The following is a 19,451-nucleotide window of genomic DNA, read 5'->3' as shown; positions in this document are numbered from 1 at the left end:
AGTTTCCTGATTTGAGGGTCCACCTTGGATAAAGGGGGTTCTTATTGCTCGTTTATCTGTGCAGTAGCTATAGCAGGTAGTGGTCACTAGAATGGAGAGCAGACGCCGCCACAGGGGACTAAGATGGTGACTTTGGTCCCTGGATCACTTCAAAGAACTAGAAAGACACAGAGGTTTGGGGATTATGTTTTCACTTGAGCTTACAGCCTGTTCCAGCCCTAGACCAGGGGATAGAGCTTGCATCCCCTCGGTACCCCCAAGCTCTGACCTCTCCTGTGATTAATGAGCTGACGATTCTGCATCGATAAGGAATTAACCTGGAGCCCCTACCCATCAATAGTCAGGAGTCCAGGTCCTGGCCCCACCCCCCCACTCGACAAGAGCTCCAGGGCCCCTGAGCAGACTGACCCCACACTGCTTTACAAAGCCATAGCCAAGTCCTTTTCCCCACATGGCTGCCAGGAATTAACCCCTTAACTGCCTGTGTTCCTACCACCCCATCATCTTCCCCTCCCTGTACACATACACAGAAACAGCAGCTGTTTATACTGGTTTAATCCATGTCAATGTAGTTTACAAAGGGAAAGGACAAGTACCTTTGTATAGAATATACAGACACAGCATCACACCATGGGGCCCACAGGAGGGCAGGGGAGACCACACTTTTCCCAGGAAGAGCAGCTCTAATCCCAGGAAAGGTTCTCTGTGGAAGGCTGGGGAGCCAGAAGCACACTTGTCCAGCCCAGTCTTAGCCCCTGCTTCAGCTCGGTTCCCACGCCTGTGCCTCCCCCCTCCCCCAACTCCTTACCAAGAGCCCCAGGAGCTAAGACTAAGGAGAGGATCACTTCCCTTGGGGCACATGCCCCACGTCTGGGAGAAGAAATATACACCACTGAACAGCGAGCACATGGGAGAGGGAAGGGACCGGGGAGGGGTGAGGCAGGCACCCGAGGCGGATGGGCCGAGCCCCCAGCCAGCCCTCAAGGAGGCGCTGCCTCCAGGCCTTCTTAACAAAAAGAAAATCATACAACCAGAGGGAAGGAGAAAGGGCAGAGGGCGGGGAGCTGTCCCATTTATACACAACATTGTAAACATACACAGTCTATATTACATGTGCTTCAGTCTGGTGTTTGCATGTCTGTCCGTCTGGGGGCTGGATCTCAGGAGCCTTGCTTGACAATACTCCCCCCACCCCCACCTCCCTGCCCCACCCTGGGAACAGAACCCAGAACAGGTACGGTCCCCAGTCTTGGTGGGAGCCAGCAGGCAGGGCCTGGGCCTCAGCCTCCATTCTGGCTCCAGAGTCCTCTGTGTGCGTGTGTGCGTGTTCGTGTGTGTGCATGTATGTACATGGGGAACCTGTGTGCAAGTATGTACAAGGGGGCGTCTCGTCGCAGGCGGGGCAGGCTGGGCGCTTGAGGCAAGGCCTGCTTGGGGTGGCCGGCTCACAAGTAGATTCTCCGCAGGTCTCCAGGCGCTGTGATGGTGTTGCACTGGGGGCAGAGCTTCTTGGCGCCCTGCAGGGAGAAGGGGGCGGGGGCAGGCCCTCTGGTTAAACCCCGGCCACATATTTGATCGTGTGCACCCAGGCCTGCAGCCATGTCTCCCTGCACCCGTGTGTGCCGGGACTTTGGACTGGTCCTGTCCGCGAAGGCTGGGGAGACCTGGGCAGCCTCTGTGAGCAGGCAGGCACGCTCCTGTGTTGGGGGGATGCCAGGATCAAACCGCCTGGCTAGGCCCGCAGCGGGAGCCCCGGTAATGAGAACAAGGCTGGGTCCAGCTGTGGCTGCCGCGGCCCTAACGAGATTACACGCGGCCTTTGATCAGGACACAGAGCCCACGTCCGGGCCTTTTATTGCTGTCTCCGGGCGACATTTTAATGGCTGCTCCTGAGTGAAGAACAGGGGCAGGAGCAGAAGGAGCTTAGTAATGGGAGGGGGAGGGGCTGAGGCCCTGGTCCTGCTTACCCACACCCAGCCTCCTCCTGACTGGGGATCTCACTGCTATGTGTAACACGGGGCCCTCCAGGGTGGGGGCTGGGGAAGGGAGCAGAGACCCCATGGCTGGGGAGAACTGGATAAACCTGGTGTGGGGGAGGGGAGAGGCTCATGAGCTGGGGGATGAATATCCTGGATTCAGGCTGTGGTCTGTGCTTCTGCTCCGCCTGCTCCTTGCTCTTCCAACCCCCCAGGCAGGCTCAAGCATAAGCATGGACATCTGGGCAGTAACCCCAAAAGGCTACCCACTCCCAACCCCCAGACCACTTCACCAGGGTCCGTAGCCAGCACTCCTCACAGTGCACATGCCAACACTGGATGGATGTCAGGGGCATCGAGTATGAGTCCTAGGGAGAAGATGGGCAGAGAAGGGAGGGGTCACTCTGAGGTGTCCCACCCTCTGAAGGGCCCAGCTCACGGGGCAGAGACCCTCTCCAACCCCCAGGGAGCACTGAGGCCCAAGCAGGGACACGCGAGGTTCCCTTCCTCTCACCATGCAGATGAGGCATTTGTAACGGTCCCCACGAGATAGCTGCCGTTCAAGTTCCCTGACCCGAGCTTTCAGGGCCTCAAACGTAGTCACAGCTGAATCTTCGGTGATTCTGTAAGGAGGATGGCACAGTTGCGCAGGCAGCAGGCTGGCATCTCTAATTTGAACCTCCAGCCCACACCTTCCTTGGACTCCAGAACCACATGTACCCATGTCTCTTAGACCTCCCTGCTCCCCGATCCCTAGATCACTCACATCACTCACATCCTAGATCCACAAACTCCACATTCCAGACCTGCGCCCCTCACCCGCCTCGCTCCTGCACCTCCATCCTGGTGAATTTCTAAACCAGACACCTGGGAACCATTCTCGAAACTCCTCATTCCCAGTCACCCCTGACATCCAGCTCCTCGCATCCTTGGCATCCACTCCTTTCCACGCTGCCACCCCTAGTTGAGTGCTCATGACTGCGTTACACCAACCTGGATGGTCCCTCTGCCTCCAGTCCCCATCTTTCTGGCACCTCCAATTCTGCAAGACCGACCGCTTCTACTGACATTTCCAACATTTCAGCATCCACCTCAGAGTAAAGCTCTAGCAAACTCCTACAAGCTTACGAGGGCCTCTTTGGCCTGCCCCCACCAGCCACGCCTCAGCGCCCTGCCACATGCTTTGCGTTCCATCCACGTCCAATGCCAGAGTTCTTCCACATGCTCCACCATTTTTCACTCCATTGGCTTCTCAAGTACTTTCTGCTTCTTCTGGGTCACCCTACCTCCTAACTCTCTAGTTCCATCTCATCATTCAGGCCTAGCTCCCACCTCCTCCCAGAAACATTTTCCAAGCCTCGGCCAGTACCATTGGTGGGGCTCCCCATTTTGTGCTCTTCTAGCCCCTGTGCTGGACTTCACTACAGCGGTACAACTGCAAATGCCTGTCTCCTCTGCCAGACTCGCTTCCCTGAGGGCAAGATGATCACTCCACCAATGCTGACTCTGGACATCAGCCCCACTCCAGGCAGGGGAGTATAAGTAAACACCTGCTAAAGAAACAGCTGGTCTAACCCCCAGGGAGACTGAGAGACGGGGATCTGAGGAGGCCCACATAATCTAGGTCCCTGGGCTGGAGGCCTAGCCTACATCAACGGCTCCTAGCTGTTTCTTCCTTGGCATGTCAGATGTCCTGGTGGTCCTCACCTGTTGTCCAATCCCTGCACAAGCCCTGCAACTTCCTGAACTCTCTGAGCTACAATACTGAACAGGGAACAGCTCAGACAATTCTAAGGAGTGATCTTTCCCACCACTCCTAAAACAAGTCAACAGAACCCAGAGGAGCTCAGAGGGGGAGGAATGTTTCCTGGAGGAGTAGAAAAGATGGTACTGGAGATGAGCTTCAGGGAATAATGACATAATACAAATAAAAGAGCTAAAATTTATTAAACACTTACTAAATGCCAAGAATTTTACTGAGAGATTAAAAATTATTATCTTATTTACACCTCACAAAAACTCCATGGGGAGATCCTAATGCTCCCATTTTATATATGAAGGAACACTGGGAAAGACTAAAGCAAAAGGAGAAAGGGGAGGCAGAGACTTTTAGATAGCATCACTGACTCAATGGCCATGGTCTGGAAGACAGTACAGGACAGAGGAGTCCGGCATGCTAGAGTCCATGGGATGCAGAGTCGGACACAACTCAACAAAAACAAAAGCACAGAAACATAGTAGACTACCCAAGGTTCACGCAGAGTAGGGGAGATGGGATTCAAACCCCGGCAGACTGATTCTGGAATCAACCAGTAACAGTGTGAATAGCTGTTACTCTACACTGGCTACAACCAGGAGATAGGCCTCCAGGCTGAGAAAACAGTGGGAACCAAGGGCAAGGGCCCCTGGCCCCATCTGCCTGGAAGGCTCACTTGTGGACAAGCAGAAGGTTGCTACACGGAACCCAGTGTCCAAGACAACCCCAGATGCCACAATCAGAAAGGGAAGTTTATCTTACACTCGATTTGCAGGAAGAAGTTGAGGATATTGGAGGAGGGCTGTAAAGGGTAAGAGCTAAGGTTTAGAAGGTGTATTCAGTCAGCTGAGGTAGAATCACAAGGGCGGTGTGTGTGCTAGGGCCATCTCCTAGGGGGTGGTCTGTCTTGCCAGCCTTGGGGGGCAGTGGGGCCAGAAAGCCTGAAAGCTTCCAGGCAGTCTGTCCCTGCTGGGCATAGGTGTAACAGGGGGCATGTGGAGGATGGTGGGAAACACTTAATGGGCAGCGGCAAACTCTGATCTCTGACCGTTCTCTCTTAAAGGGGCACCAGCAGGTCTCCCTGATGGCTGTATCCCTGTATCAGAGATGCTCCAGATCCATCACTCCAGCAGTCCATGGCTCTCTCTGCCTTGCCTCTCTCCAAGCAACCTGAGGAAGGCTCTGACTACAACTCCTTCTGGCACTGGTGGGTTTCCTGGGAGCATCCCTTCAGCTTTCCAGCTCTGGAAAGCCTTTACCACACTCTCCTTCTTCACACGCACTTGCACAGCTGAGTCCTCCCCCTGGCATTTTGCCCAATGCTGTATGTGCCACCCCCATCTGGATTGCTGGTATGTTCCTGACAAGGAGACAAGGATGGGTAGCTGTGCTTCCTTCCTCTCCAAGAACCAGGCTGATCCTGTGTGGTTACTTCAATGATTGGGAAACCAAGGCCTGGAACTGGGGGCAGCCTACCCCAGAGTAGAAAACTAACTCGAAAACCCTAAACCAGAGAATGAGCTGGAGCTGGGAAGGCAAAAGCCATGAGTCCAGAAGAGCCATTTCCCACTCCCATCTCCAAGGCCACTCCATCCCCATGGTGGATCTGCTCAGCACATAACTGGCCTTTACTCTTTGCTCTAGTGAAACACCCAATCCTCCAGGCCCCCGATCCAGGGAGGTTGTGAGCTATTCCAGAGCCCCTTGAAGGCATGGGGTGGAGAATTTCTTTGGAAGAAGCCATGCAGCCTGTGTTTCTCCTTCCCCTGGATGTGAAAAAGATCCAGGACGGGAACCCATAACATATCTGGGAAAGGGAGACGTCATGGGGACTGAAGGGCCAGACCCATCAGAGATCTCTGCACATGACTGAGCCCGCCTCCAGCTCATCCCCGAGGGCTCCGCCCACTGGTGCTCGTGCTCACACAGGTGGGACAGAAAGCCCAGCTCCCCCAGCCCTCAGTGGGGTAGGACCACTGGATGGCCACTGGCTCTGGCCCCCACCTCCCCCTCCGGCGCCATCCCTGATTAATGATCTTGTCTTTCTGATTTATGAGCAGCCCCTCCAGATGAGGGTGGGCGCCCCTTACAGCCCCGCCCGCCCCGCTCAGCTGGAGTAGGAGAGAATTATTAAATAAACATCCATACGTCATTCCTCTCCCCCCAAGCTGGTTGCACCAAACCCGTGCGGCCCGCTCCGGCGCTGACACGGAGCAGCTGCGGTGATTCATGGGCAGCCGGGCCCTGCGCCGCGGCCCATACATCATGCCAGCAGCACTCGCGGCCCTGGCCGAGATAAACTGATCAACCACAACGGGCTGGAATGAATTTATGACAACACAAAATGGAGGGAAACAAATGGGAGGTGACCCTGGGCCGCCGACCCGGCCCTGCACTGGCCTGCAATCCACTCTCCCGGCAGAAGGCAAGATGGAACACTGGCCCTGGAATGAAGAGGTTGCCTTTTAACCCCCGGCAACCTAGCCTTCAGAGGAGGGAGGGGCAGGTGTGAGGAGTTAGGCAATGGCCAACAGCAGCGCAGCTCCAGGCAGCCAGAACTGGACAATGCCACCTCCTGGGGCCAGGACTGGGCTGCCTGGGCTTCTGGAAAGGCAGTAAGGTGTGCTGCTGCTTTCAAATCCTGGTGGCTCCTGGGGATCCAGGCCAGGCGTGGCCCCACCTTGGGGGAAGTGCTAACGATCTTCTTTTCCCCTGCCAGAGAATGTGGGCCAAAAACTCCTACCAGAAGTGATGAGACCCAATACTCCTGCCTAAAACCCACACTGCAAGCGCCACCCGGGACAAGAAAAATGAAACCAATTTAGCTCCCGATTAAGAAACAGAAACTGGAGATGAATCAAGTGTGCCGGCTGGGCTGGGCGGCCATACATCACATTCCCCGGGCGGAGGCCCCTGCAGCAGGCAGGCCGCCTGCTCCTCCCTCCACCAAGGCTCCCGGGGCCGGGGCCTAGTGATCAATTCAGAGAGTCATGGTCAGCACCAGCTGGGCCCCACTGCCAGCTGTGTGCCAGGGCAGCAGGCCTTCCTGTTAGCGAAGGGCCCCCTCCCTCCCACTGAGCTGTGGTCCCCGGGGTTGGTCTCCCTCGGGCCACTCACTTCTCAATGTCGCTGTTCTTGCAGGTCTTCTGCATGGCCTCCTGTTTGCTGCTCTCGCCGTTGCTGGTAGATGGCATCTCTGCAGGGACAGAGAGGGGACTCACACTCTGGCCAGATGGGCAGCACAGGTGAAAGATTGGGCTTGAATCACTCACCACCCACCTCGGCCCCTGCTAACCTGGGTCAGGACTTACCATCACTGGCCCATTTAGAGAACTCAGGTGTGATGCGTGTGCTAGGAGGGCCACCACTAGAGAAAGGAAAGAGGAAGGACAAAGTGAGCCCCGAAGGCAGGCAGGACAGCCCGGAGGGCGGGCACCGGGTGGACCCCCGCCCAGGGCCTCCCTTCCCTTTCTCCCACCCGCCCAACCCTGTCGCCCACACTTGCTTTAGGACTGCACCCCGCAGTGCCTCTCTCTCCTTGGCTTCGCCAGGCTCCTCGCCTGTGCAGGGGATGACATCCGCCTCCGTGTATCTGGCAAGGTGGTCAAGGATAATGGATCCTAGTTTGTGGTGGGCCGTGAGGGTTGAATCCCCAGGAGGGCTGCCCCTGGCCCAAGCTGAGACACTGACCCTGGGGGTTTTGGGGTGGATGAGTGACTGGAGGTGCTTGTGGCTTTCCTTATTCCCTTTGGCCTGTCCCACCAGTCCCGCCTTGTCCCGCAGTGCCCCAAGGATACTGTGGCTTCCCGTATTCCAGAGTGTCATCCCCATCCACATCCAAGTCAGCGTCACTGTCCGGATTCTCCTTGCCGCTGCACATGACGAAGCCAGAGCCTGTGGGAGGCAGGGTGTGAGGAGGGCCAGGGGCCAGCAAGACAAGGCCAAGGATCCCCCTTCTGTTCCCTAAGGTAGGGGTCAGGTTTGGGGCTAGGTAAGGCCTGGCAGAAACTTGGGCTTGGGGAATAGAGAGCACTTGGGTGCTCTTGATTCTGACATTACAGTTCTTTTTCACTCTGCATACCTTAGCCTTTCCTGCACTGCCTGCTGCTCCAAGTGGTCTCTGCTCATAAACCAGCCCATTCATACATTATGTCAAGTCCTCAGGAGACACCTAGTCTAGGCCTGCTGGCCACCTGCCTTCCACATCTAAGAAGAGTAGGAAGAGCACAGACAGGTCTACAAGGCCACCCCAACCCAGGACCTGGGCATCCCGTGCCCCATGGTCCAGCCTGGCAAGTCTACCCGGGGGAGAGTAGGCTGGCAAAGGCCTGTCAGAGCCATACAGCGGAACCCTCAGCCAATGTCCTGATTTTGGCCGGCAGGTCCTTGCCAGCAAAAACACCAGGCAGCTGTTCAAATATTTGGTGTCTGAAGCGCCTGACATTAATTATTCATCCCCACCTCACTCAGCCCAGATTCCTGGACAAGTGCAGTTATAAAGGGATTAAGAAGGGACAGCTGAGGGAGGACAGGCATGCACACCTGCTTCTCAGAGCAGTCCCCGGAGGCAACCCGGCTAGGCGGAGGCAGGGCCGAGGGCGGGGCAGGCAGTGACCCCAGCAAGGTGTATCTGGCACAGCAACAGGCAGACTCTGGGCCAGTAGTGGGAGGGGTGGTGGTGATGCAAGAGGCTGAGCTGCTCAATCTGCCCCAGGCCCACTCACCTGCCTTGTGTTCGGACTCCCAGAACCACCCTTCCTGATAGCCCGGGGCCAGGGACCACAAAGCAACTTCTCCCTCCCTGCCCCTGCCTTCTCCCAGTGGTTCTGGTCTCGGACCACATCGCACGAGCCAGTGCAGGATCCCTGCTGGGGACACAAAGGACTGAAAGCGACGGGATCTGGGGTGAGTGGCATCGATGCAAAGCAGCTCAGAGTTCTGCTCAATGATCTCGGAAATTTCTTGTCCATTCTTCCACTTTCAGGGTCTTACACATTCACGAAGGCAACAGGCTTGTAGTGGGTTGCCAAGCCTCTCATCTATTGCTTCGTCCTGTCGCCATAGAGTCCTGACCCTTCTTTTCCCTGCTCCAACACTGCCTGCGGCTCCTCACTGTGCCCGCAACCAATTCCTACTCTTAAGCCAGACTTGCTACACTCTGGATGCTCCCACTTCTTCACCTTCTCTCATTTCGCTCCCAAGTCCCACATACACGGACAGACTTACTCCACCTCCAATGTCACCCTGTCTGTCTGGCTCATGCTGTCTCTCCATCTGGAATGTTCTCCATCATTCAAGCCCGTTTCAAAAGCACTTTCTCCTGATCCTTCTCTATCCTACGCCTCTGGTTTCTGGTCTCACAACGCGCCCACCCGTCCCAGAAGCAAGCAGCACCAGGGAAACAGAGAGCTAACAGGTGCTGCCCAGGCCCACCCCTGCCCGCCGTCCTCATCTGCCCTCCACATGAGGCACAAACAAACTCAAGGCAGCAGGCGGGTCAGCAGCGGGGCCATTAAGCTGAGAAAACACCAAGTTACAGCTCTGTCTCCTATTCACAGCCAAGTGTCCTGACAAGCAATTCCCACCTTGTGGGTGAGTGGCACCTCTATAAACCCTCTGACAGTTTGGGAGACAAACTCTGCCATCAATCAGAATGTAGCCATCAGGTTCACTTAGAGCCTGCGCCCCTCGAGCCCTGCCAACCCCCCTCCCCCAAGTGCACGCAGCTCAGCAGTCAGCCTCACATCTTCCGGCTTGGCCAGACCCTGCCCAGCCCTGCCTTGTGGGTGAGTGAGAAGCAAAGCCGAGAATCCTAGCACCACTCCTCAGCCCAGTATGGCTCCCATGGCAAACCTGAGAAAACGAGGCACTCCCAAGGTGCCAGGAAAAGTCCAGGCTTCTCCACACGTAAAGCAGCCCAGTGGCCGGAAGTCTTTATCTCTGCAGTCTCATTGCCTGCCAGGCCTGGACCAGGTCTCTGTAGTCTGGTGGAACACAGCTATTTTGGTTCCCAGGGCCTGTGTGTTTTCTCACGCCCCTAGGCCTTTGTACTTCCTGTTCTCTCTGCCTAGAAAGGTCTCCCTCTTGGTCTACAGAACACATTCCTGCTCATTCTGCAAGTCTGACTCTTCTCAATCATGCCTTTTATTCATGGTACCTGCACATAGTAGTTGCTCTTTAAATACTTCCTGAATGAACTTGCTTCACCATTCTCTCAAACTTCATTGAACTCATCCTCCGCTTGGCTTGACACTGAGGACGTTGTTTCCTGATCTGATTCCTACGCTCAAGGTGCTGAGTACAGATGAGACTTCCCTAGATATTTCTACAAAGGGGCCCCTTCCGTGGTGCCCACCCAGGCTCCTGTACACTCCAAAGTCACATGTAGGACCACGTATTGTCACTGCTGCTCACCAGATTAAACCCTAAGTTGTGATCTAAGCATCACCCAGCACAGAGCTGGCCAAGCCCACCACAGCTGCCACATAACACCCCCGAGCAGTGATGGCTAAATGCCAACGGTGCTGCTGTTAGGTGCTGGGAGCCCTGTGCCAGAGGCAGGTCCAGGCCTGATCAGCTGGTGGCCTGCAGAAACCTCTCTGGCCACAACCTCACCTCTCAGACCCCATCTCTCAAGTGGGCAACAATCTCCTTCTTCTCCAACCACACTGACAGGATGGAGAGCACGACACATCTTGTTTGCCAAGGAAAAGGCCTGCCTTTGGCCAGAGCAGCTGACTCTGACCCTGACCCCCCCCTCCAGCAGACAGATGCTGGGAGCCTCTCCCTACCCCTCAGGTGTTCAGAACAGGCTGCCACTGCCAATTTCACTCCTGTGCTGCCCCAGCCAACTCCAACCTCCTTCCCAGCACATTAAACTTTATTTTCTTAATGAAATGTCACTTGCTGACTTCTGGCAGAATCATAATAAAAAGAAACGGCCATAAAGCCATTTTATGCAGACAGGGCCCCCGCCAACCGGCCCCCCTCCCACACATACTTTGAGAAGGCTCCATAGTCATTTTATGTTCTCAGCTGCTGGAATATCCCAAGCCAGTACTCAGAAGCAAGATGGCACAGAGAACGCCTTCCCAAGCCTCTGGCTCCCGCTCTGTGAAGCTCCAGAGTAACAGGCAAGCTGCCACGCCTGCTGTTACTATCCAGAGCAGGGACTGCCTTCAGACCCCGCAAGATGACCCAGAACACTCTTCAGTCACCGGGGAGTCCCCTTGTTGTGGCTCAGACCCATGAAGGGCTGGGTGCTGTCCACAGGCAGACTAACCCTGATGATCAGTGATGCTCAGCAGTGGGGGCCTGGTCTAGGGAGGGCAGGCAGTTCAAAAAACACCTCTTCCCTCCAAGTGGATACTTAGCAATAGAGAGGGAGAGGGTTAAGTTCATAAATGATAAGCAAAGCCTAAATTTTATAAAAATGACCCATCTCTCATAAACTCATTTCTTCTTGGGTCATCGCAAAGAGAGAAGGAAAAAAAAATCAGCGTTAATTTGATCAATTGATCAGATGATCGATTGTGAAACTGGAGATGCCCACTGACTAGGGGCAGTAACGTCCTGGAACTTGAAACCACAAAAAAGGAGCCATCGATTTCCTCACCTGCTGTTCCCAACAAAACCAAAGCCCAGGGAGAAAGGCGTCCTGGGGCCTCCAGAGGCCCGTGCTCTCCAGAGGAGGGGAGAAGGGGGGGTGCGCAGCAGCAGCTTCCGGAGAGTTTTACACTGGAATTAGTTACAGATGCAGTTACGGTGTCTTGTGTAAACGCCATCGATTGGGGAGCTGACAGTCTGGGGAGCTGCGATGCGGGACAATCAATCGGCCTGCAGTGTCACCTGCCACCTCGCTGAACAGTTGACAATGCAATTATCCAGTGTGGAGGCAGGGAGTTGGCGTGTGTCAAACGCACTTAGCCACTTTCCGGGCCTCCTCGATAACGCGTTTCACTGCCTCACGTCAGGAGAGGCGCAGAGAGACAGACGCAGTTTAAAACCATTGATACTTGCTCCTTCTCCCTGTACTCCCTCTGTCCCGGCTTAACAATTGTGTTTCCAAAAGGCGATTAAATCCCCGTCAGTTGCCACAGGGGACAGAAGGTGCCCTGCTCCTTGCTCCTCCCACCAAACAAGCTCTAACTCAGGGTGGTAAGGAGGTAGAAAGCGGCAGCCTGGACACACTCCATTCCAAGACTGCCTCTGGCAGTTGGCTGTTCCAGCACCTGTCACTGACTGTACCAGGTAGCAGGGCTCCCTGGGGGACATTTTGAGAATCTGGGGCTCCCATCTTTAGGAAATCAACATGCAGAAGGAGGCAGCAGCTAAGGCCAGGCCAATTTCTCCCGGCCCTGGACTCACAATATCTCTCAACCCCTTGACCCACAATCTGGCATTGAAGTTTTACCAAGCAACAGCCAGTTAACAGATCTGCACCACAGCTGCCCCCCCTTTCCTCTCCATGGCATCTCATTCCAGGCCACATGGAGCCAGTCTAAATCCAAGGCAAGTACTCAAGTAAGATGCAACCCCTAGGCGAAGATCGGGGCAGGATAGAGGCCTGGACATCGGGTTCTCTTAGTAGCGTCCCTGTCTCTACCCTTCTACCTGTTTGATTCAAAGGGGCTCAATGCTGGATTCCAGGGACGCATTTCCTTCCAGGGCTCAAAGATTGAGCTGCAGCACCTTCCACTTCCTGTCGCCTCCTGGGAAATCTCTCCACCTTGTTACCCAAATGCCCACTGCATCACTGTCACGTCACCTGAAGCCAACCGTTCCATGTCCTCTCTCCAGCCTGTGCATCCCAGAGATAATGAGCTCCAGGCTCCCCTAATCCAGCTAAGTGAACATTCACTGGCAAACAAGACAGGGGAAGGATCAAGGCTCCTATCACAAGTCTCTTGTCCGAGACCAGGAGTTGGAGATAGGCAATGAGGAAAGCCGGGCTCCTTCGTCACACACCTCCTTTGTCCCCAGGGGCTGTATAATTGGTTCCCACTGTGGCCCAACCTAGAGGCCCCTTGCTCTGCCCAGGGCTGGCATGGGGTGTCTGAAGAGCGTCTTTTCTCCGCCTAATGCTGAACTCTTTTAGGGAGATGTTGGTGAAGCACTATGGTCTATGCACCGCCCTTTATGCAATTATAACTGAGTGGGGAGAAACAGCACCAGCAGGCTAGCAAACCCAAGGTTCAGAGAGGACAACCCGCAGCTCACGCACACAGCCCAGGGTGTCCCCTAGAACTGAGAAGACCACCACGCTTCCTAAACAAACATTTCTTTCAAACCACTCTCTTGAAACCTTTCAGTATCTCTTCTTTTAGGCTCTTGAAAATCCACGTCTACCTGGACCTATTCCAGTCCTTACCTGTTCTGTCTGATCCTTCATTGGGTCCTATAATACCAACTCCAAGCCCTCCCAGGCCTGACCTCTCAGGGTCTCAGTAATCAAAGGTCCCATCTCCAAGGCCTATTCTCCTCAGTCAAGTGTCCCACCAAAAATCCCTGCTTGTTCATTGGCTCCACGGCACATTACATTCAAAGGAACTCATCTGCTCCACCAGACCAGCCCCCATTGGGCCTGGTGGGAAGACATGCTGAGGATGACTAAGGGGCCCTGGTCTGGGAGGAGGAACAGGTGATGATCAGATACAGGAACTTATGTGCAATTCTTCAATTCTTTCATATCTAACAAGGACAGCAATCTCTGTTCTGTCAGCACGCACAGTGCGGCTTAAATGGGCCTCGCTGCTCGCCTGCTCATCTTGCCTCTGCTCCCTCTCTCTGAAGTTGGCCGGGCAGCTTCTTCAACCGGCGTTATCACTCCCTCTAACCGGTCTTGGCAGGCAATCTAATTCCTCCTGAAAAGGTCACCGCCATTTTAACTGCCTTTCAATCACATTAAGCACGCGCTGCCCGGCTTGCGGCCCAGCCCGCCCGGCGGGCGATCAATGCGCTGCACTGACACCAGGCCGCCTGGCGGGGCCACACCCAACCCCCCAAGAGTTGGGGCCTCTCGGTCCTGGCCAAGACGGGTAGACTGACAGATGGCCAGCTTCTGCAGACAAGGTTTCAGGGGCAGAGGCGGTCAGGATCATCCAGGGCCTCCTTTGATAGCACCCCCCTACCGAGGAGCCTCAGCCTCCTCCGCTCCACTGCGCCCTGCTCTCTGCCTCGTGGCCCCTGCTGATCTCGCTGTAAAACAGCCTTTCAAGTCTGTCTGTCTTTTGACTGCACTAAGCTGTTTAAGAGGCGGCAGCAGCTTCTATCAGGAAAGCCGGAGCAATTCTCTGCAGATAAAGGCACCTCCGGCCCCTGTTCCCTCTTCAAGTCTCACTCTCATTCTCGCTCTCCAAATCGCTCAAAGAAAAACCCCGCTTTGAACTCCTCTCAGGAATTCTTGAAAGGAACAACCTCACCGTGTAAACACTCAGGGAAAACTGACACCCGCCCAGGGCTGAAGAGCCCCTCACACCCACTCTGCAAGTAGGTCCCAGGGCCTGGGAAATCCATGGTCGTATGCGCAGGCCCCATGCGGCTTCATCTTCCTAAGCCTTGTCTGGAGCCCAGAAGCCATCAGGTCCAGTTCTGGGCCAAGTAACCTGACCAAGAAGTTGCCACAGCAATGGAAGACATGAAAACCTGCAGCCACCAACAGAGCGAACCCAGAGCGGGATCCCAGAACTGGCCAGGGAAACCTGTGAGTACAGTCACAGGATCCCTGGCTTTGGGGCTCTTTGGGCCTAGACACTCTAGGACAGGACCAGAGGGAAATAGCAAATGGACATTCTCTAGCTCAGTCCTCAGTTTGGTCTGATTAACCTTTCTCATTTACATTTTGCCAATGTGAGAGAAGACCCGAGGCATAATGCCACACCTGGGCTTATGGCCTCTTCATGTAGCCAGTCTGCCCTGGACGGCACTGTAGGGACCACTTCTCATCACCAGCCCTAGAAGCGTAGCCCCAGTGAGGCAGAGACCCTCCTCTCAGCCGCGATATTCCCAAGGGACCAGACACAGCACTACTCCCAAGGGTGTTGCCCAGAGAACTGGAGGCAGATGGGAAGCAGATTGGCTCACTTAATGACCACAAGCTGCAGTGCCAGCTGTGCTTGTGCACAGGAAGAGCGATGAGCTAGAGGCTGGGAGGCAAGACAGCTCCCCCTTCATCCTGCCCAAGGCAGGAACCATCAACAAGAGGACACGGATCTTGGGTTCCTACCAGTCTATTTAACCTGGTGGAGGTGGGGGACTTCCATTGGGCCAAACCATGTGTCTCCAAGGATCCAGGTGGGCAGTGGAGCTGGGGAGGTCCCTGCAGAGCCCTCTGCAGCGAGCCCAAGGGAAGCAGGAGCAGCTGGGCATAGGCCCCTCTTGCTTCAGGGCAAAGGGCGCCCAGGGAGAAGGGATGGGATCACAGCTAAAATTAGATTCACCAATGAAGCTCATGGGAGGTCAAATTTTGCCATAACTCACTCTCTCCTCTGTAACTGATTTCCCTGACGTGGGGCCGAGGAGGAGGAGGAAGAAAATCCAATGTGTTTGCCTGGAAGCCCTCGGGGCCCCCAGTGCTGGAGGTGTACAGCAGGTTGCTGGATTCTCATTTATCAGCCTTAAGAGGGATGGAGTGATAAATGCATAACCGTCCCTTTAATATTTTATGCAGGTGCTAACGCGGCTTGGCTGTCACCTTCAATGCATCACCCGAGGCGGAGAGCCCCCCTCGTCACTCCTAGCTTGCAGCCTCACAATTCCATTTCCCCACCCAAATACATCCATTTTAATATGCACATCACAGGCAGGCAGCACGGTCACAAAGAAGCCCGGCCAGCAGCAGTTCCCACGTGGCCGAATGGATGACCAGCCACCAGCCCTGGCCTCTTGGCTCCCACAGATGGCTACCCAGCAGAGGCCTGGCCGCCACAGTGCCACTGCCTAGGTGTTGGCTGCTTGTACCTCGGAAACCACCTTCCAGGAGAGTGGTGGCCCGTATCCGCTTCTGCCCGCACCACTCATACTCCTCAAAGCGGTTGCTGTTCTCATGCTCGATGTCCGCGGCATCGTCCTCAGCCATGCAGGAGCCTTCCCTCTGTGAAGAGCAGAGCAGGATCATGCGGGTCCCAGGCCGTCCCTACCTGCTCCCCAGGGCCTGCGAGGAAGGCACAGCCCAGGCCCCCAGCTGCAGTGTGCCCCACAGGCCCCCGGCTCTAGGGCTCCTTGGAAGTAAACCAATTGAGAGATCAAAGACCTGGGCTTTTTCCCAATAATTTTCCACTGGAGCCCCAGGGGAGGAGTGGGAGAGTGAAAGCAAAGGAAGAGGGCAAAGAACAGAGAAGAAGCAGCTGCTGAGACCACGTGGAGACCCCAACAGCCCAGAGATTGGAGGCAGTCAGCGGCTAGTGTCAGGGGAAGGGGGCGGGGTAGGTGGTGATGGCCCCTCTACCTTAGAAAGGCAATGCTCCACATGCCTACTCATCTCCTGCTCCGATCCTGCCAGGGGGCGGCTGCACAGGGGACATACCTGCCCTTCATCTTGCTTCCTCCGTTTCATTTTCCCAATCCGAGCTGCATGGAGAAACCAAAAACAAAGCACAGAACAGGCAGACGGTCACTGGAGCTCCCAAGGTCCCAGCGGGACTGATATCCTGACCTCCTCCCAGACATTAGCCCTCTGGCTCACGCCCAATCGCGCCCTCGTTACGTGGCACCTTCAGCTCCTCTGGGGTCTGGGCCCTGCCACAAGTGCCTGGGGAGGAGACTGGTGCTAGGCCAGCCGAGTGTCCACTCTTTGGCCACAGATGGCTCAAGCTCAACCCACAGCTGCCTACCTGCGGTGCTCAACTGAGTCCAGTGAGCAAAGATGCTCCCCTTGGCACTTACTAGGTATCTCCCCAGAAGGCCAAGAACGCAGGCTTTTTTAGAGTCAAGACACACAACTTTAGAGATCACCTCTTGGCTAGAATCCAAGGTCTCTCCAGGGGCCTGATTTGGCCAGCTGTTCACTTATCAGTTAAAACCATTTTGTTCCTGGGCCAGCAGGCCCGAGGTACAGCCCTCAGTCTCCTATATAGAATCACCCCAGGGAGGATTTTTCTCAGGTCCGCTGGTCCCATTTTACAGAAGAGGAGATCGAGGCCCAGTCATAAAGGTACAGCGGGTCTAGTCAGAGAGTCCAGAATATCCTGAGAGGGTAGCCCTTACCGTGCCTACCCGAACCTGTTCCATCATTTCTAATCAGTGAAGAGGGGCTGGCAGGCCCCCGAGGCAGAGGGCTGCCTGCCATGCTGTCCCACAGGGGGCTCAATTCCAAAGTGCACACTGCAAGCCCACAGCACTGCTAATTAATGCTGAGAGATGCAATCATTTCTAATTAGCTCACTAATCCCTCTCTGCAGCCCTCCTGTCACTGAAGCAGGAAGGGGTCAAAACAAGGGACTCTGTTCCCTCTATCTCCTCCCTTGATGCAGAGCTAGCCCCTTGGAGACCAGACTGATTAGGGCGGGGGTGGAGCCAGCCAAGGAAGGAAGGGTTCCCCACTGCAAGACCAGAAAGAACTTTCTCGTGGATACTGATCCTAGTGGAAGGCTCATCAATGCAGGCTAGGGAGTGAGACACTGGTGAACAGTGATGCAGGTGACAGTTGATAAGTTACAATTTAGAGCTTCAGCTGTGTGTAAGATTTAACTGCCTTACACAAGGAAGCTCATTTTATTCTATATCTGGAAACCAGGTTGTATTAAGCATTTTTCCAGATAAAGATACTTAAAGCTCAATCAGGCAGTCGCCCAGGTAGCTAAAAAGTGGCAAAGGCAGGAGAGGAAACCATGCCTTACTCCATAGCTTCAAAGGCTCTCTTGTCCCAAGAGTGCCCCCAGCTGATCAGTATCAACAAAGACGGATCCTGTGAATGTGCTAGGGGAGCACTTGGAACCCCAGCTCCTGCCTGTTGAGGGCCTGAAGCAGGGAGTTACTCCAGAATAGAGCAGCCCTAGAAAGAGCCAAATCAACAGGAAAGCCACCATCTCACAAGGACTGAGCATGGAGTTTGGGAAGCCTTGGCCTGCAGCCTGGCCCATCTCCTCTGTTTCCGCTGCTCTCACTACAGGTGTGACCATGTTCTGGTGCCCACTTGATTTTGTGGACAAAGATCTAGACTCTTGCACCTTGACTGCCCTAACCCTTGGCATCTCAGGCTCAATCCACCTTGACACTCTAGAGCCAGGGCTGGGGTGGAGAAGGGATGCCAGGTATCAGAAAGGCATTGAGCAAGTGACCCTGAGAGTTCGAGAAGGCTGTATGGAGCCATGCTCCGGTACAAAGGTGCATCCCCTAACCTGCCTAGAGCCGGAGGGAATGCCTCTCTGGTAAGAAGGAGACGATGAGAGACACTGATAAATTGAATAAAGAGGTGAATCTCACAGGACTGTCAAGGAAACTAGGACACTGGATGCGTTGCTCGCCCAAGCCACCCATGCCAGAAAACTCCTTGTGGTCCCAGGAAAGCACCCTGATGGACTGGGCATCACCTGGAAATTCTCAAATAAGCAAGGCAGGTTTGCTTATTTTCTTGCCATCCATCTTCTAAGTCCTGAACTAAGCTTACTAAAGCATGATAGGGAAAAGTGTGTTCCCTACCTGGAAGCTTCCACTATCAGGAAAAGTCAAAGTATTGCCAAGGAGGCAGCATGGCATGGTCCAAGCAGCACAGGCTTTGGAGGTAGGTGTGTGTTTATCGCTCAGTCTGTCCGACTCTTTGCAACCCCATGCACTATAATATAATCCATCAGGTTCCTCTGTCCATGGAATTCTCCAGGCAAGAATACTAGAGTGGGTTAACCGGTTCAAACCATGGCTCGGCTATATCCCAGCTGTGTGGTTTTCAAAAAACCACTTCACCTGTCCCAGCCTCAGTTTCCTCATCTACAAAACGAGTGTTAACACTCCCTCTCAGTTATGATAAAGACGCTTAACATGGGGCTGGCCTATGATAAATGCTCTCCTTTTCCCAATCTGGGGCTCAGCCTGGCAGCAGAAACCAAGTGGCAGGAACTGGGGATCTTGAACATCGATGGCCTTACCAGCTGGTCCAGAGACCCCCAAGCCCCTTACTGCCAACCCCCAGATATACCACACCCTAGTCAGCACAAAAAACTAGATCATCCAGTTTGTTCAGCAAACAGGAATGCTCCAGAGGTTTGAATCCAAAAAGGGGGGGGGGGGGCGGCTGCCAGGTAGTGCATACGCAGCGTGCTTTCAGACAAGGCCTCTAAGAGCTGTTGAGCCCACGCTGATCACCTTTGTGAAATGTGGGCTGACTGATAACTCAAAGAGCCCTGGGATGAGTTAGTTCCTGTTGCCGTGGGAACTCCAGATCTCACTGCATTGTCAAGTCTCAGCAGAGAGGCTGTATTCACACGACTGGGCACTGATTAAAAACTGGAAGAAAAACATTCTCAGCGCCCTGCCGGCTTGTACAGTGAGGTCCCAGCAGTTTGCAAATTCAAAGCGGAGCTCCCAAGTGGAATTGTGTGGCTTGTTCCTCATTCTCTGCCACTTATTGCCCCCCAGGGTTCTTCAAGGCCTAGAGAGGCTCACGCAAGAGCTGGCAACAATCACCTCCATTAAACAGATGGGGAAACTGAGGGCGGCAGCCTCAGTCGGCACATACTGAGGCGCTGTGATTGCGAGGAAACCAACGGGCCCTAACGTTGAAGAGA

The 19,451-nt window shown here is 54.7% G+C and overlaps 1 protein-coding gene across 1 annotated transcript in view; it reads right to left on the bottom strand.

Annotated features, from left to right (window-relative positions):
- Positions 1-538: 538 nt before the first annotated feature.
- RNF220 (ring finger protein 220) overlaps positions 539-19,451 on the bottom strand; it is a 276,872-nt gene continuing 257,959 nt past the window's right edge. Inside the window, exons 5-14 of the mRNA XM_010847891.1 lie at positions 16,415-16,480; positions 16,256-16,299; positions 15,691-15,823; positions 7,530-7,626; positions 7,238-7,324; positions 7,044-7,099; positions 6,850-6,928; positions 2,491-2,599; positions 2,270-2,344; positions 539-1,517 (exon numbers count right to left, since the gene is read on the bottom strand). Coding sequence (XP_010846193.1) covers positions 1,446-1,517; positions 2,270-2,344; positions 2,491-2,599; positions 6,850-6,928; positions 7,044-7,099; positions 7,238-7,324; positions 7,530-7,626; positions 15,691-15,823; positions 16,256-16,299; positions 16,415-16,480 — 818 coding nt within the window. The 3' untranslated portion in view covers positions 539-1,445. The remainder of the gene's footprint in view (positions 1,518-2,269; positions 2,345-2,490; positions 2,600-6,849; positions 6,929-7,043; positions 7,100-7,237; positions 7,325-7,529; positions 7,627-15,690; positions 15,824-16,255; positions 16,300-16,414; positions 16,481-19,451) is intronic.

The sequence above is a fragment of the Bison bison genome, unplaced genomic scaffold (genome assembly GCF_000754665.1).
Source record: "Bison bison bison isolate TAMUID 2011002044 unplaced genomic scaffold, Bison_UMD1.0 scf7180017864256, whole genome shotgun sequence".
NCBI lineage: Eukaryota > Metazoa > Chordata > Mammalia > Artiodactyla > Bovidae > Bison > Bison bison.
This window is presented reverse-complemented; position numbering and strand designations above follow the sequence as displayed.